The 19,519-nt window shown below is 38.9% G+C and overlaps 1 protein-coding gene across 3 annotated transcripts in view; it reads right to left on the reverse strand.

The window, feature by feature from the left end:
• Positions 1-367: 367 nt before the first annotated feature.
• atrn (attractin) overlaps positions 368-19,519 on the reverse strand; it is a 55,356-nt gene continuing 36,204 nt past the window's right edge. For all 3 annotated transcript variants that reach the window (XM_053232680.1, XM_053232681.1, XM_053232682.1), the window contains 5 exons: positions 17,784-17,845; positions 14,287-14,365; positions 9,447-9,554; positions 3,064-3,178; positions 368-2,949 (listed from right to left, as the gene is read on the reverse strand). In XM_053232680.1, coding sequence (XP_053088655.1) covers positions 2,825-2,949; positions 3,064-3,178; positions 9,447-9,554; positions 14,287-14,365; positions 17,784-17,845 — 489 coding nt within the window. In that variant the 3' untranslated portion in view covers positions 368-2,824. The remainder of the gene's footprint in view (positions 2,950-3,063; positions 3,179-9,446; positions 9,555-14,286; positions 14,366-17,783; positions 17,846-19,519) is intronic.

Raw genomic sequence — 19,519 nt, forward strand, 5'->3', positions numbered from 1 at the left:
GGAGGGGGTGAATATTTATCCATTATATATTATATTATATATAATATATATATATATATATATATATTTTTTTTTTAATAAATAATTTATTATTTTTTCTGTAGAGAGTCACTTCAAATGGAGCAGAAAAAAATCCAATTCTAATATGCTTAAATTTGATGTTGCAATATAGCAAAAAGAGAAATAATCCCTAGCAGTGAATAGTCCAGTGCTAAGATCATATTAAAGAGGCTAACTGCTATTTCTAAAAAGAGAACTAACTGGCATTGCAGGCTAAGATGCTGTGCTTGTGTGCACACCTGAACATTTGGTGTTTCTCTTTAATTCATTAAACTTAATTGTTGGTAAAAGTAAATAGACAGGACCCTTAATTTCAGCATTTATTATAGACAAAAATTGTCTTTCTTTATGTACATGTATAATTACAGCTCCAGTTATAATTCCCAAGATTTGTTTTACTGTTTTTTTTTACACATCATATTTGTGCTTAATTTAAGGTTTGTTCATGATGACATTCGCTATCTTACATACAAAAAGAAGCTGCAGTGAGCTCCCACTGTAAAAGCTGGGGATACTCGCCCTGCCAAGCAAGTCATTCAACGGAAATGGCATTCACATTAATGTTCATCATTATGTTACAAAAAGAGTGCATCAGCTGCTACATTATACACATTATACTATAGATCCCAATATCTACAGTGATTACTGTACAGAAAGCAGGTGGTGGGGCTGAGGCGTAGGACTGGGTAAAGATCTCTTTGAGACCTGAAATAATCTGTTAATTGGCTCCCACACCAAAAGACTAGCTCCTTTCATGTCTGTGTTCTTCATTATGTGTGTAAAAGCATGTGTGTGTGAGTGCTTGTCATACCTAGTTTCTTACAACTTATTATATGCTGCCTAAACCTGCAGAATTGAGCTTCCATCTCACTTTTCATTGAGCAGTTATTGAAGTGGACAGTGCTGTTCTCAACCGCTCCCAAGCTATTGGTGCTACTTCCTCATTTTGATGGATCTTAACATTTAACCCATCAACATGAAAGGCAGTTTCCCATCACAATCATAGCAGTTCTCAGTTCTGTGTGATTTAGCCGTGGAAAGTCTTGTTTGGTTGCAGCAGTCTGATCGACCATGATGTTTGTGAAAGGCCTGTGTCGCGTCAATCATGGCTCAGCCATTGCAAGGGAATTGACAGCAGGCAATCGGAGACACATAAAACCAATCTCAGTTCCATTCTACAGGCTCGTCACAACTCGTTATATACAGAGTGCATGACAGTGTAATACACAGAGTAATAACTGAAATGACACTTGCATGGAACAAACAAGAGAGAAATAAATGGTTTCTGCACCTTACTTCATTAGGCTGTAATGAAGTGCAAAAGACAAAACACGCCTGCATCTGAACATATTCTAGCGGAAAAAATTATGAGGTTAGATGGAATTCAAATCTACATGAAAAAATAAACTTCTCAATAAACTGGGATGTTAGTACCCTCAGGTCATGTAGAAAACTTTACCAGTGAAGAGTAGAAAGCACAATGAATTGAGATTTTCCTCTAGACAACTAAAGAGAACCTAATGGAATGAATGGAGAATAAGACATCTCTAAAAATACATTTTAAAATAATTGGACCAAATATGCACATACAAAACATCTAACAAAAAGCTGTATGATTCCCACTGTTATACATTTTATAATGTCATATTTGTCTATTTCTCATCTGCCAGTGTGTCTACACTAAAACCTGCTCTTTAGCCCTAATAACCACAAATTCCAACAAACACACATATATGCACACACATTATAAATGTAATTGCAAGTACTCTATCACCAAGTGTGTGTGTGTGTGTGTGTGTGTGTGTGTGTAGAAATCAACAGTGTCTAAAATGGCATCTGGCATTTTGAAAAACTCTAAAAGCTGCTGCCCAGATTTAATCCTGAGGCCTTTGCCTTTACGCTCTCTCAGCTCCCTCAGGTTCTGTTTGAGTCGGAAGCTAGAATGAGTCTAAGAAATGGCATGGGGTCTCACAGGGGATACAGAATGTGGGGTTGGGGTGGCAGAAAGAGAGGAAATCAGACTGAGAGAAAGGGGGAAAAAACGTATGAGTCTAAAACACTGATAAAATGTTCCTGAGCAATGATCTGTGTCAGAGACCATTGAAAGCGACTGAAGTGAAAAGATGAGAATAAATTGGCTGCTTTTCACAAATAGAGAAATGGCATGACGTCGTTTCACTGTGAAAACGACCCTCTCACACATGAAAACATGCACAAACACACACCTTCAAAAGCCCACAACACCACAGAGATTCTACTGCACTTAGAGCCATGATTTAAGGGACACCGACACACAACCTGCCTCATGAATGACCTTCGTTTGTGTTTGTTTTGGCAAGTAATTAAGGGTAGATGTACGTATAATAGCTAGCTATGGGTGGTCTGGCTGTACGTTGCCATGGAGACCATGGTGCAGCAGTGCAGGGGAACCTCCTCCTGAGCATAAAAAGGGACTAAAACAGGAACAACAGTAATAAGTTAAATATCACATAGCAGATATGAGTCAGAAGTCCTATCTGCAGTCAGTCAATTAGAGGTGAGAAAGGGTTCCCTCCATCTCCGTTTCTGTGCATCTCTCTCTCGCCTTCTTCGGCTTTACTTCAACATGTGGGTACATTTCATGGGCTGGGAGTCTCATTTCTCCAATCAGACTGCATCCTTGCTCCACCTGTCAGTATGTGACCTCCGCCATGTGGGTTGCGTGTGTCCGTGGCTTAGTCCTGGCGGAGGCCAAAGCTCAGGAATCGGGGATGAAGGGTAAAGGTCAGATGCACGTAGCCGGCTGTGCTATTGGCTGCTGCTTACGGTTGCGCAGCCCTCCAGATTTCTCCTTATAGCCCACACACAACTGCTGAGACACGTCCACCAGGGCACTCGCTACTGCCAGGCCTGAGACAGACACAGAGAGAAAGAAAGCTTTTACTGTAACTATGTAGCATGTTCAGCATAAGTAGCTGTCTGTGAAGAGCAGATTAAGAGCCTTAGAGACTATGAGACACACACCTGACTGTCCTGGAGTTGGGATGCCTCCAGGGCCTCTGGGTAGTCTGATAAAGATGGACAGCACCGCTGCTTTATTCCCAAAACATGGTTCCAAAGCTATGGGCTTTGGCACTGCCTGCAGACACAGACACAAATCAAGAAGTCTAATTAATTATTAATGACACTGACATGATTAAGTTCTAACACTGTAGATACTGCTACCGCTATCGCGCACACACACACACACACTTTTCTTACTATCCGTATGAGGACCTTCCAATGACAGTTATTAATGTAGCTAATTAGTGCTACGCCTCCACCTAAATCTACCTCTAAACTTATAACCTCAGCAACCAAAAGGAAACATTTTGGCTCTTTTAATTTTTAAATAAAAGCTGCAGTTTTCCTCATGGGAATCATCCAAATGACCCCAGTAGGTCAAACCTGCCAGATGTTCCTGTCCTTGTGATGAAAATTGCTCTCCACTATGATATAAAGACATGATCACACAAACACACATACATACTAGAGGTGGAACTGAATACAAATATATTATTTGGATTGAACAGATATTATGTCCTAAGCAAATACAGATACGGACAGTAGGCAGAATATCCTTTTTTTTTTTTTTTAAGAAAGCTTGCCACCCTCAGGAACAGGGATCTTGCCAAACTAATCAAACAAACAAAAAAAAGAAGTTGCAAGGTTTTTAATTTTAATGTTGAACTTTAACAGAACTTTAACTGAAGCTCATGGGGGGGGGTTGCAAGTTTCCAGTAAAATTACCAGCCAACCTTCAATTCAGAAACCACACAAAAGACTTGACACTAAACTAAAATATACAATGATTTTGTGAGACACATTTTCTTTCATGTTTTTAAAGGAAACAAGATAACAGTGGTGTGCATTTCTGATTTTCAGTATACTATATCTACAATAATATTACACATGGAAGCTGGCACTCCTGGTCTCTGAACTTTGAAAAAAGAGCAAGTTGCACTGCAAAACCTCTGTGGGGCACAAAAAAAATATTTAACTAATTTAAAAAATGTTGTAAAACTTGTGTGTTTATTGTGCATGTTTTTCAGCATTCTAAAATGATCATACTCCAACTATACTAAATATTATGTTCTGAAACTTGCCATTTGTTGTTATAATTTGAATGAAAAATGACTTCTATTAGGAGGAGCCCTGTTTTTTTTCCAGTGTACCATAAAGGTAACAAAGACCTTCCAGTACAGACCAGACCCATGTTGGCTTTAAATCCATACACAAAAATGGATATGAATATTTTCAGATAAAAGCACTGTGTTACACCCCTAATACACACACACACACAGCTCATAAACACACCCTGAAATAGCTTAATACAAGTTTAATTACTGTGGACTCTCTAGTCAGTGGGTGTATATAATCTGGTCAGGACTAAAAGCACATGCCCTCTTCCTCACTTGGAAGCGAAATCATGGAATAACTTCACTCTTCCACTCAAACACATTCCAACACTCACTCGATTTAATCATTTATTTTGCTTTGAGTCCCTAAGGCTTACTCAGTAGCTCATGCTCCATCACACGCGCACTCTGTGCAAGGCCTCCTTTTGCCTTTACCTTGCACCATTTAAACTCATGTCTTATTCTATTGTGGACCTCTTGATTGTAAATGCAAACACACATCTAATTCTGGGGTCACAGTAAAACAAGAAACACTTCAGAAAATTTAATTACAGCCTTTAAAGAAATGTGTCCAGAAACATATGTGTACATTTTGTTTGGACTAGGGAGATTATCTAAGGCAACCAGACTGAGCCAGCAAAACACAGGTTCTGTTTAATTAACTCTTATAAATAAGGGGGTGGGAGACAGAGGAAGAGAGGAGAGGGAGCGAGAGAGAGAGAGAGAGAGAGAGAGAGAGAGAGAGGACAGCTAGAAAGAGACAGGTGAAAACAGAAATGAAGCCTACAGAACAGGAGGCTAAAGTTACTAGGTGGGTAGCATCATGCATTTTGATCCTTCGGGAATAGCCTAGAAATATCATAGAACTATTTCAGAAGATAACAGACTGCAATCTTATTTACTCTTTACGACTGTAAGGTTACACAACCAATCAAGCAAGGGCAGGACTGAGAACATCTGCCACCTTCATTTTTTGGGACAAACAAGGTGTAACATATAATAATCCCCAGAATTACTGAAGAGGGAAAACTTCATTCTGGCTCTATCACTAGCAGGACATAAAGCTGTCCTTCATTTTCTAACAATCCCCACTGAGTAATGGTAACAGCAGTTTGCTTGCACATGAGCCAGACGACGCTATCAGACGATGCATACTTATTTGCATTTTCCTTTGTGATTTAATATCATGTGGAGGGGGTCGTGTCTCGCAAAACAATAGCAAGAAAAACATCTTGTGGAGGAAATGTGGTGGAAATTTAGCGCCAAGAAAAAGAATGTGAGAAAATATTTAGAAAAGCGCTATGAAACTCTTACATGAAATTAAATGAGACAACTTGGTAATTACAAAATCTGCTAAAATTATTTTGAATAACATCTTTAGCAGACTTGAAAAGATACATCTCACCAGGTATGCAAACAACTAGGAGGTTCAGAAACTATTTTTTAAATAAATAAATATATAAATATATTTACAAAAAAAAAAAAAAAAAGCTTTGTTCCGAGACACATCACACAGTTGTTTCATGCACAGTTTATCATTCGGGAAGTACATATTGGTCATTGGTCATGTGTTAATGTGCCTAATGTGTGTCAATACAGGACAGGACAATAAAATTTTGTGCTGCGTAATACAGGACAGGCTGAAAACGTACATATTCCTCCTACATGACAGACATTCCTGAAGATGCGGAGAACATCTGCTCCTCTTTCTCCATATTCATTGGTTTAAATGTTTTTTCCCTTCAAACATTAAAATCACCTCAAACAGGTTTGAAGTAAAAGTCCTGTTTCTGGAGATCCACCAGCCCACAGAGCTTCAACACAACCCAAATGAAAGACTTTATTCTGGCTACCGAAATTGGTTTTCCAGCATTTTTACTTCTGCAACTTTTCATTAGGAATATAACACACTGGGCTGAGCTAACAAACATAAATCCACTTTGGTCTCTTGATTTGTCAACAGCAGAGTGTAATACCAGTCACTGTCTAATCAAGAAACCACAAGGACCTGTGCAATCACTCCTACATGTTTGCACAAATGCATGTCTTACGGCGGTGTGCTTTTTAATTCACAGGTGCATCCATGCCATTTAAACATGGAGCTGATTGAGTCATTTCACAGTCTAAACATACAATTTATGCATTATATCATAAAAGATGACATTTCTAAAATGTATCATATTTATCTATTAACATACTGTATTTTAGTTATATATAGCAAGGACATGATTACATGACTCATGGTGTTCCAGCACTCATTCTGTTTGCACCTGTCTGTGAATCCCCAAATTATCAGAATGCACTGGGTTTATATGCTGAAACATTGAAACAGGAGCAATGAAACTCTTTCACTCTTAAAAGGTACAAAATGCACATTCTAACATCACAAAAATACCAAAAAATACCAAATGATGCAGTGATGCATGCATATTCTGTATGAACAAACTTTGCCTTTAATACAGTTTGGTTGCTTACTCAATGGGTTATGTACAGTATCGGGTAAGGCCTCGTAAATGGCTCTCTGTTAGACCTGAGAGTTAAACTTGCCATTTTCTGGCCACTAGTGCAGAGTAAACAGTGAGCCTTGACTTGTTCAACAACTTGAGAATATAATGAAAGAAACTACTTTCATTAACTACAGAGTTCTGAAAAAGATTCTGATGCCGTATTTGTAGCAGTAAACAACGTCGTTATACTGCAATTAGGAGGGAAATAAACTCAGCAATTTCTTGAACATAATGCAGATTGGATCACAAGAGTGGTACATCTTCTGTGTTCTGAATGGACCACATTTTTGTTCACACCATCAACAAGCCATTGTGTGCAAAATCTGTCCCGCAAGCTATTACTAGCACTATTATAATTATTATTACTGTTACAATTATGAAGCATCTGCTTCATAAATGTACACCTACTGCCATCTAGTGCTTAATTCTTAAAGACTCTTAAACAGATAACTTTAAATTCCAGTCTCTTATGTTTTCTCCATCTCTATTTTAATGTTTCCTGGCAAGTTTATTCTTAAGCTATTTGACAATATCTTGGAAATACTTAGCCAACTAGTGTCTTCTGTGTGTATCTGGCAGTGTGTATCTGGCTGAACTTTAGAACTGCTTGATGCTAAGGCAGCTGCCACATAGCTGCATCACTCAGATTTCTGCAGCATAAGCTCATACATTCACTGATCAATGCCAGCGTGGTTATCAGTCCTCAGTTTCACAAAAGTCCATGTATTCAACAATGAGTGCTTTTTTAGCTGTTGTGAGATGTGAGGTTTCCCATGGGTAAGAAAATGTTCTGCACCCTGTGTGAACAGCCCATAGGACAGGAAACATCAAAACTGTAATTCGCTTTCTTTCCATCTAGTATTTGTTCCATTTTAAGGATTTTTTTCCTGAAACATGTTAAAAGCAGAATACACTATAAGTGTGTGTGTGTGTGTATGTGTCAAAGAGAGAGGAGACAGAGGCAGGGAGAAAGAGAGAACATGGAAAAGAGGTAAATCTAAATTGAATCTATGCTTCAGGGCTGTCCCACTACCCTGGGAAAAAATTTGGAGAGTTCCAGTGAAACTGTGGCCAAGATGAAGAACATCAAAATATATAACTATGTTTGCTAAGAATACTAACACACACACACACACACACACTATTCTGAAGCTCTAGCTATATTCCTGTGTGATGATGTATTGGTCTACACATACACAATGTGAATGCTCAGTGCAGTTCTATGAATGATACTACCATTCTCTTCTTCTTCTTCTTCTTTTTTTTTTAAACATAAAACTCAGCTCAATATATAAGACTTTAAGTCAGATGAAGCTGTTGGGCTCAGTTTAAATGCTTAAATTTACGTCAGTGACTGCAGATTCTAAACTAACCATTTACATGTACCGTTTACATATTAAAAGCCGTCATGTGATCATGCAGGTAGCATGCATGGGCTGGCATTTAATGTCAGTGTTACCATAACAACAAGCTTATGAATCCTGTCAGAGTGTATCAAGCAGCTAAGTTTTCAATTGCACTGCTTGCGTTTTTAACATTTGTTAAATGTACTCAAATGTCTTACTGAACAGAAGGTAGTTATTTATGTCCCACAACATTCTGCTTAATAAATAATAATTAGTATAATAATAAATAATAATTAATTATTAATAATGTAGTTTGTGTGCGGTCTTTAAAACAAAATCTTTAAATTAACATTACACATGATCTTTCCTTTACAGGCTCAGTTTCCTTACAGCGAGGGATATGCCAGTTCAGTAATGAGTATCAGTACTGGTGGTCAATACTAGCTTGAAATTCTTGATCTGTATTGGTATGAAATGGACACAGTTGTTTTTTTGGCTGTTTCCAGTGATTTTTTTGGCTGTGCCATTACTCAGTGTTGTGTTGATTGACAACGCAAACCTTTCACATTGCCCTATAGCATGTTATCATCATGGCTCCAATGTTTCACATAACTTTGCAACAGAAGCTTCAACAGAGTCAGAGTGGTTACTTAGAGCACGGTTTCCCGACCCTGGTCCTGGAGTACCCTCTGTCCTGCACATTTCAGTGTTTCCCTGCTCTAACACACTCACTTCAACTCAGCAAAGGTTGTTAATTAGCTGATTAATTGGATCGTGTGTGCTGGGAGCAGGGAAATCTAATATGTGTAGGACAGGGGGTACAGGGGGTTGGGAACCTGTAATTTAGAAGATGTTAGTAATGGATATCAGCCAGTACACAGAGCTCTGATAAAAAAAAAAAAGCATAAAAAGTGACATCAGAATATCTCAACTTCCATGACCACTTTCTACACTCAAAGTGTCATTACACAAACACACATAGGCAGATTGTATGCAAAAGTTCCAAACATGAAAGTAAACACTTTCAAAAGGTTTATATGCCTTCTATATAACAATTTATTAAATGCATTATCCACCTTATTCAAACAGAAATTTAATTGCTTGCGCTCAATTGCTTTACTCCATTCCAATTAAGGTGTAACAATGAGGGTGTTGTTTTAACTGAGCTATCAATTATTAGGCTGAAGACAAACAGAACAAGTGAGACCTGAGGGAAATAGGTGAGTAGCTTTGAGTGTGTACAAAATGGTCACTCCGGCCAGCTGACTCAGCTGGTTAATAAAGATGTGTGATGAGGTCTAACCTTATGAAAAATGTAATTATTAACGCACTCTCAAGCCTAGCCATAGTGTCATACTCTAGAAGGTCATACTCACCTTCACGTTTCCACCAATCAGGTCAGGCGGCTCCTCATCCGTCTCCAAGGCAACATTGATGGTGGCGAACGGCCGACTGGCCATCTGCTGCATCTCTCGCAGGAGTTGCTGAGAAAGTAGAGAAAGAGCAAGATAATGCAGCAGACTTACAAATACACAAACCATCCACACACACTCAACTTCGGATGCAGATAAAGGCAAGAAACAATCATGAATCAATCCCTGTCAGTGAAACAAGCCGCTTGTGATATGTAAATACTCGCAGAAATGGACCGTTTGAGAATCAAATGAAACATAAATATCTTGTGTTTCAGTGATATCAAGTGACAAAAACGACCAAGAGGAAAAACAAAGACACAGAAAGAGAATAAAATCTCATCATAGTCAACCACTCAGTATTCAGAGCTCCTTACTTTTTCAACGCCTCATCATCAAAATTGTACACACACAGTAGGATTTTAAAGCATAAATATAATGTGCCCTTTGAAGTATTCTGAGCAGTAAAGATGGGAAACTGATGCACTGATCCAGCATCTCAACACTTGGAAGCACATTTTTGTATGTGCAATGATTGAATATAAGAAGGGAACTTGTACTTACACAGACAATTGTACCTTCAATTAAACTACCCACAGATCAGATTTCCCTACCTGTGAAAGCCCTTCTTTACAATTTACAGGAAAAAAATCCAACTGAAGCCACTGATGTCTGAAGTGAAACCTCATGCACTGAAGTGTATGGATTACATGCGCACCAAACTGAAGCTGTTTGGTACAGCTCATGGATTTCAACCTGTTGTAGACAGGAAAATAGGACTTCATTGCAATTTTACTTCCAAAATATTTAACTGTTTAACAAATATCGCATTGTTGGCCTTGGACTGTCATGTGTCATGTGGCAGTTTGCATATTTCTATGCCAAAGAAGCCTTTCAGTAAAAACACTAAAGCAATTAACAAAGAATGAAGGCAAGGGAAAGCAACCAATGGCCACTACCATTTGGTGTATTTGGCCAAGCTAATCCTTTAAAGCTTCTAAAAATTGTAGCCTGTGATTGGCTCAACATACTAATCACTACTAAAGCTCTACAAGACCCGTCAGAGCTTGCTCTCTTAGCTACAGATTCCAAAGGAGAAAGCTTATTATGTTGATAGGTGACTTTGATTCAGATATATTTGTTTATATATAAACACTTTTATTCTTCATTATGTTGAAGAGAGTTGGTTATCTATCATCAGCTAGGCAAAAGTACAGCTGGTGTCTGGGTGAACCTTTCCTACCTAAAATGTATATAATGATAATAGACAGTGCCTTGCAAAAGTATTCACCCCCTTGGTGTTCTTCCTGTTTTGCTGCATTACAACCCGGAATTAAAATGGATTTCTATTTGGATTTTATGTAACTGGCCTATTACATTATAGTAATATAATAATATAAATAATTGTTTAAGTGGAATGAAAATGTACCTTGTTTAAAAAAATATTAAAAACTGAAAAGTTGTGAATGCATATGTACTCACCCCCTTTGCTATGAAATCCCTAAATAAGATCTGGTCTAACCAATTAACTTCAGAAGTCACATAATTAGTTGATTAAGGTCCACCTGTGTGCGATCAAAGTGTCACATGATCTGTCACACAATGACAGTATAAATACACCTATTCTGAAAGGCACCTGAGTCGGTAACACCACTAAGCAAGCAACATGAAAACAAAGGACTTTCCAAACAGGTCAGAGAGAAAGTTGTGGAGAAGTATAGAGCAGGGTTGGGTTATAAAAAAATATCCCAAATTTGAACATCCCACAGAGCACCATTAAATGCATTATAATAAAATGGAAAGAATAGGGATTCACTACAAATCTGACAAGAGAAGGCCACACACCAAAACTCACAGACTGGGCAAGGAAGGCATTAATAAGAGATTCAACAAAAACACCTAAGATAACACTGAAGGAGCTGCAAAGGTCTACAGCGGAGATGGGAGTATAAGCCGTACACTCCACAGAGCGGGGCTTTATGGGAGAGTGGCCAGAAAAAAGAAAAAATAAATAAGAAAACATGTTTGGAGTTCGCCAAACAGCATGTGGCAGACTGCCCAAACACATGGAAGAAGGTTCTCTGGTCAGATGAGACTAAACTTGAACTTCCCGTCACCCCGAGAACACCATTCCCACAGTGAAGCATGGTGGTGGTAGCATCATGCTGTGGGGATGCTTTTCATTGGCAGGGACTAGAAAACTGGTCAGTATTGAAGGAAAAATGCATGGTACTAAATATAGGGCAATTCTTGAGGAAAACCTGTTTCAGTCTGCCAGAGATTTCAAATTGGGTTGGAGGTTCGCCTTCCAACAGGACGAGAAAAAACTGACCTTGAATAGATGTATCCAGAGAGATGCTGCATACACTAACAAGTTTTGCATGCATCATTTCATTATATGCTCATACACTTAAGAACCCCACAGGTATAACACTGTTGGCTAACTGGAGTGTTAGCAAGCTGAGCCAATAAAAATGTGCACCAAATCGAAGAAGTCACCTTGAACCTTTCTGCTTTTTCCTTTTTACTTTGCCCCAACTCCCCAAACGCGTAGGAACGGAGGATGGCATTGTGTAATGACAAATCAACAGAACACAAACCCCTGTGACCCATGCATAAGCTTCATGACATTTTTGTGATGTCACAGATCCGGTGGAGAATTTATCTGGATATTGCTCTTACAATGAATGCTTGACTAAACACTCCTAAATGCTATGTGCAACCTTTTACATTACACATGAGAGGACAACAATGTTTCAAAGACAGTCAACTTTTCTGTAAACACACATTTTGCTACCATCAGTAAAAAAACAGTTTGTTAACTCTTTAAGCATAGTTCACTGGTGAACTGCAGCCTGTTGAAAATGCACTATTAAACTGAATGAATTCATCTTTAGGAGGAAAGTGAGTTGTTTCTAAGAAAAGTGAGTAAGACGAAGCATTTCACATTAGTACATACACAAATATTAAAAGATATTCCCACAGGGGTTAATTTACCAGCCAATGTCTATTTAGTCCATGCCCTTGTCAGTAAGTACTGGGTGTCAGATTACAAAGAAATAATTCACAAGAATAAGAATGAATGAGAAAGTATAGATAGGTGATAAAGGAACACACAAAGTGAGTGAGACTAAGACCATCACCAGCCATCAAAACAGCTTCAACACACCTTGGCATAGATTCCTGAAGTCTTTGGAACTGTACTGGAGGGATGAAACATCATTCCCCCTAAAGGCATTGCCCTAATTACTGCTTAGAAAGTGCTGTCTAACAAGTCATGTGAAAATCTCACATACTGTAGGTGTTCAATGAGGTTGAAAACTGGTGACTGAAAGCAATAATATATGATTTAAGTCAATTCAAATAAATTTTGTTTATATAACACTTTTAAGAATGGACTTTGTCAGGAAGCAGTTTTACAGAAATCCAGATATAAAAATTATATTTATCCCTAATGAGCAAGCCAGAGGAGACAGGGGCAAGAAAAAAACTCCATGAGGCGACATGGGGAAGAAACCTTGAGAGGAACCGAAATCAAAAGGAAACCCATCCTCTTCTGGGCGACACTGGATAGTGGGATTATAAATTATTCCTCTTCTGTAACTGTATACTATATAGTCAAATAGTGCAAAGTGTGTTAAAAGGAACTTGAGTATGAGCATCATCAGAGTTTTAATTTATTTAAGTCTATTGTATCAAACTGAAGTTATCAACTGTCCAGTGATTGAGATTTGCACGTAAACTGTTCTTAGCAATTACAGTCTATCCAAGGAAGAACATCAACCGACTCATCAACTCATCCAGTGAGGCCACAAAGCCTGTGGATTGAGGCACTGTTATCCTGAAAGAGACCACACCCTTGAGGATAGAAATGCCAAGGCATATATTATAAAGCTAGTAGTCAGCTAAGTAACAATAATACAAACTCTCTTGTATCTATCTCTAGCTTTATCCTAGTCACATGCTCCAAATGGTATGATTCAGGGGGAGTCCAGAGAGAAGGGGTTGCGAAATTCAACCTACGTTTTTACGGAATTGCAGAACACCACAAAAGGCATGAGAACCACTGGAGTAAGGAACTTGATAGATTCCTCTTTCAGGACTGATAATTAACTGGTTGACATGAATTTGTTTACAGGAACATTTTATTTTTATATATTTATTTGTTTGATGAATTTAACAGATTACTTGGAAAGGCCATAAACAAGTCAGGCCAGCATGCATCAAGTTCTAAGTGAGCCTTGACAACCAGCAGGTTTAAATTCATAGAGTACTTGGTAGGAGGTAGAGATGCACGAAGACAGCATGGTGAAGATCGGTGATGCACCAAGGTAAAGATCATTGACACATCAAGGACTTTGTTCCTAATTTTAGAGGTTATAACCATGCTTTTGATGAATTTGACAAGAAAGGGAAACTGGACAGCATTACGTAAGGAGAGAGGACGGCCTATGCCTCACTATAACATGCCCTCTTTAGTTATCTAATCTTATACCCATCCAAGCTACAGGTGTCATGCAATATAGATCGATATAGGAGCCATATTGCTGCAGAAATATGATGGCAAATTGTTTCCTATATGCTATGCCAGCTGAAATTTCTTAGTGAGGAAGAATTTCTTACTGACAGTAGATCAGCATTGCTTAGCATTTGTTTAAAAAAAAAAGATCAATGCTCTCTATGGTACAGACATTGTAATTTGTGACAAAGGAAATTCATATTCTTTGGTGTGTTAAGAAGAGTTATCTGTAGTGTGAACACAAACTGAGTTTACATTCAGTACAGCTGTTGCTAAGGCACTGACCTCTCGTCGTCGTGATGCCCAGCAACTCTGCTTGATCTTCCATACAACTGCTGCCACCAGCAGAAGGGACAGGAAACAGCTGCAACAAAACAGGAAAGAAAGAGGAAAACATAATTTCTCTAGATGGAATCCTAACCAATTCTTTTAGAACCCAATACTTTCCATTATTAATGAAGAAACAGTTTCTGTACTAACTAGGAGGACTAAAGGAATATAAAGACAGACTATGCACAAAACTTTCTACCTTCCTTCTCAAGGCCATAGGTAATATGTAAACATTGCCCATGTGTGTGACTTTTCCTAAATAAATGTGTATGATTGTATATTAGTTTATGTATGCAGAAGTGTGTGTTTGTGCAGTTTGTCTCTCTTTAATAGCCTGTATGTTAATCTTAATGTAAAACTTTAGATTTTTTTCACTTTGCTCTTTCCTAACTCATTTTTCACTTAAAGCAATCAAAGGAGGTTGAGGGGAGTATGAAGAATGACACGGGCGCATTCTCCTTGGTGGTACAAAAAACCTATAGTGGCTTTTGGAGTGCATCCAGATCTGATCCACCATTTATTTGTAAGGTTCCAATCCCTGTGCCATTATTGTTAGGACTACCTCTATATAACAGGTCTGTGCCTGGATTTGTAATTCCAGGCAGAGGAGTCATTTTCAGTCATAGAAAGCGTGCTCTGCATCACTTGGTCATTTGGCATGCCAAATTATGCAAATAACTGGACCACAACCCCCCCTGACAGTTAATATGGTCCACTACTGCTTGAACAAGAATGAAGTGCCCCTCCAAGAAAAGGAGAACATCTTTCAGGGCCAAAAAAACCTGCTAGAAGTTCCACACAGTTTATATAGGTGGGCCGGAGGCACAAGCTCCATACTCCACGTACTGACCTGCCCATGTGAATGGCCCCCCGGCCCTGAAGAGATACAGCTGAGGTGACAGCCTTTTTGGACATGATGGTGCCCATCAGAACTCATTGCAAGAAAAAGCCTAGTGGTCATGACATGTTTGGTCCAATCCAAGGGAGGCCACCCACACCCTCATGTACAAGTGACCAAACTGGATTGCAACCTCAGCCTTGAAACACATTTATCAGAGAACACTGTGTGCTTGTGAGACTTAAGGTTGCTCTGAGGGAACATCTACTTAAACAATTTCTCTTTCTTTTTGCAGGGCAGTGCAAAGCAGGTTTCAGCTGAGGCTCTAAACACTGGAACTGGCTCAGGAACTGAAAATTTTAAAGGGAAGGAGACACTAGTGTCTGGCCAGACTGGCAGCTCACTTCCCTCTTCAATGCACTAGACAGGGTGTTGTTTTTTTTCTTCTCTCCCTGATAGGGTGGAAGCAAAGACAGGCTGATTCTTCTGGGCCAGGGTGAAAGGGGGCCTTCTGTGCAGCCATAGAGTTCTTGGGATCCTAAAGATACAAGTGGACTCCCTGCTCAAAGGCCTGGCAAGGGGCAGGAGGCAGAGCAGACTGCACCTGTCTAGAGAGACATACACTATATTGCCAAAAGTAAATGGACACCTGAGTGTTGGGCATTAATATTTAGTTCCCCCTGGCTGTGGTGCTGCTACAAAGAAATCTGGCTGAGGCAAACAATAACAGTTGCGTTTGAAAAGGGTTTCAAATGACTTCCAAAAATATTTCATCATCTTCATCTTCATTCTTCAGCTGTACACAGAATGCCAAGAGAAATGATGTAAAATGTTAAATAAAAATATAAACCAGCTCTTCTCTGCATTCTGGAAGTACAGACAAGAGCTGCCTAGCTCCCCAATTGGCTTTGGGCAGCCACTTCCCTTCACAATGGGGACTGGTGGTCAGCACACTGGGCCAGAGAATGCCCAAGTTCTCTGCTGACGTGTTTGCACACATTCTGCAGGTCCCCGCTTAAAGACGGGGTCATGCCAGCATAGTGATCATCAGCCCCTGAAGCATCCATTTGGGCTGCCTGGGGGTCAAGGAATGAAAGCAAGCTCACTGAAGTCTTCTTCATCCAAAAAATAATCCCTCCAATTCCCCAAAAGCCAGTGAGAGAATTTGTGCCATAACTACAAGGCCCTCACTGAACACCTATGGTTGGGGGATTGATCTCCCCAACTTGCACTGGTTGTAGTCTCCACAATCTCTACTCCTATCATGAAAGTGATGTGACCACAAGCAACTGGTCTAACAAACTAGTCTGCATTAGAGGCTGTATCCTCCATAGTCAAATGTTTTCTTTGTGAAACACTGGCAGCTACTTTAGATACTAGCAACTAAGTATCAAGAGTAGCCAAATGCTTGCTGGCTTGTTTACAAGCCTGAGGTTATCATTTGAAGCTGAGCAAGTCTTCTGCTCAGTTGGTAGCTTGAACTGTGGACTCTTTACCCCAAAGCGACCATTTCAAGCGAGAGCATTCTGAGTAATGTGAGAAGAGGTATTTGAATGACACAATGACATTGCATCTGCCATGAAATACAGGGTAGGGGTGCCCCTTTCCTGATGCATACGTCGCAACTGTCAGTCAACAAGAGTTGGTATACTGAAAAATAGGGGCTTCTCAGTACTATACAGAGAGTTGTATCACCATAGTGTAATACTGAAATGAATGTCTGAATGAGAACTGCCAATCCTGATACTAAAGACTGAGAATTGGATTAAAAGTTAATTTTGGAAAAATCACTTAACTAGAATCTGGAAAAAGATGCACACAAAATTTTGCAGTGTAATTTAACAGTATAACTCCACTAAATCTGTTACACAGATATTTGAGCACTTGATGTAAGCATTCAATTCTGGTATTTCAATATATATTTTATTTCATTAACTAAAAAAATCTTAAACAGCCAAATTCATGCTGGCATGACTAATTAACACCACATGAAATGTACATATTAAAAAGCGATGGTCTTTGCAATTTAACAATGCAGACATTTCCCAATGTGTTCTTGTGCTATAAGTATTTTAAAAAATGTTAAACATTAAATGTTTTTTTTCCCCCTGCGGTTAGACATCTGACAAAAAAGGGCTTTGAAATGTTTTTTTTAAAGCCACATACTGTTAAACTGAATAAAAATTCACACATGCACACGCACAAAGGCTGAGAGAGTGCAGAGTAAGTGTAATTTATCATAAGGCCTGTACTGACAGAAACAATGATGGAGAACCATGGTTGACCACTGTGTGCATTGCATAGTACACATCTAAGTCTAATCCAAGTACTTTCTTTGTTGCTGAATAGGGATTATGAGACAAACATCTGAGAGTTTTTTATATGGGTGTTAAATAGTGTGTGTTCTGCGTACTATACTTATTCTCAACCCTAGATTAGTAACATATTACTAAAGTGGCAAATTATACCTTAGTACCTCTAAGTACACTCTACTGAGGAAGTGCATAAACACACACACATATACAAACATTTCAGTGTTACAGATTTTCTGTGTTGGAAAGAGATTATATTGATATTCATTCATTCAGTATGGGGATGGGGGGTGTTTTCCTACCTGAAAAATGTGACAAAGAACTGTACCAGATCCATGAAGTTACTGTGCTGGGAAAATGCAATCTGAAAGGGAAAGAATAATAACTAAATGTTAAAACTTGGGAAAAGCCATGAGCATTATGCTGCATACACACACTCATTGGGTGTAAAATCTAACATTAACACTGGACCAACATTGCCATCTGCTGACGATATTCAGCGGGTGGGGTGTGTTGAGAAATGCTTATTAATTTCCCTAAATAACCATTATAGATTTCTCCTCAGATGCAAGCACATGCATTTGTAGTATTCTCTTCACACAGTGTATATGATTTTCTTACTAATGTAAAATGTATCTACATATATGTACTATATATACTGACAACATTTGCTTCTATTTAACAATCATAGAATCACTTTAGGACTAATTGTGGTGCAATTAGTCCTAAAGTGTCAAAGATGTAATGCATTGTCATTTATCTTATTGACACACATCACACAGTAATGTTTTGGTAGGAAAGCCCCTGGTTTCAATGCATGTTCTGTTATTTCATACCCTGAACTAGTAAATCACTCATATATCAAAAACCCAAAATCCACTCAAGGCCCCATTTGCCTTCAGTTCTTAACTTAAGATGGCCTGGATTTCTGGAATGTGCTGGCATAAGCCAGCAGTGTTCAGGTGAACAGAGACAGAACTCATAAGATCAGTGGACTGTGGACAAACATCCACTTCCCCCTCTTCAACACAGGTAGTGTAAAGGACACACTCTATAGCCAGTACCTGAACACCAAATAGCAAAAGGGACAATACCTTGTGGTTTGAGACTGGTCAGACTTATAAGGAACAATGGAATGTTTAATTAGGGACACTGAGTTCACAGACTAATTATTCCACTGTCAATGAGCAGTGCAGGAAACAGACTCATAGAATAATGAGTCATTATGTACATTATGATATACAGTCATTACTTACTACCAAACTTACTGCCATCATATAAATGCTACACAGTAAAATTAAATGTGCAGGTCAAAAGTTAAATCTGTTTTTCTTAATGTTTGAGAATGCAGCATATGTCACTTGCATGCTGAATAACTTTTACTGCAACACATGGTATTTGAAAGGTATCGGAATCCTCTTTGGCAAACTAATCTGACTGGGAAAACTGCCAGTCAGAACAAGATTACACCTTGATTGTTTTCACAGCTTGAACAATGCAATAATTACAAGTAAGTAAACAAAACATATTTGAAAGCTATGAAAACAGGGTAACAATACAAAGAGCTGCCTATAAGCATGCCAAACATTGAAATCATATGAGGGAAGAAACAACTGCAAGCCTCTCCATTGCCAGATCAAGAGGAGAGAGTCACGACTGAAAAGCCTTCAAATCTTATTGCACCTTCACATTGTTAATATTCCGGATTCAAATAAAGCTAGAATACTTTAAGCCTACAGCTCCCAATGACTCAGCCTCTATTGCAGTCATACAACATACGGTATTAAAAAAAATGGACATATGAAAGGTTCTCACATGCGTGCACGCACACACGCACACACAGGCACACACACACACACACACACACACACACACACACACACACACACACACACACACACACAAAGCTGCTGGCCAAAAACTACAGACGGCACTGAGCCTTTGACCACATGCAAAGAAAAGCACAGAAGGAAACAGAAGGCTGGAATCTTCCTGCTGCAGACTGAGATGAAAACATACTTCAACTTTCTCATCTCCC

This window comes from Pangasianodon hypophthalmus, chromosome 3, assembly GCF_027358585.1.
Source record: "Pangasianodon hypophthalmus isolate fPanHyp1 chromosome 3, fPanHyp1.pri, whole genome shotgun sequence".
Classification (NCBI taxonomy): domain Eukaryota; kingdom Metazoa; phylum Chordata; class Actinopteri; order Siluriformes; family Pangasiidae; genus Pangasianodon; species Pangasianodon hypophthalmus.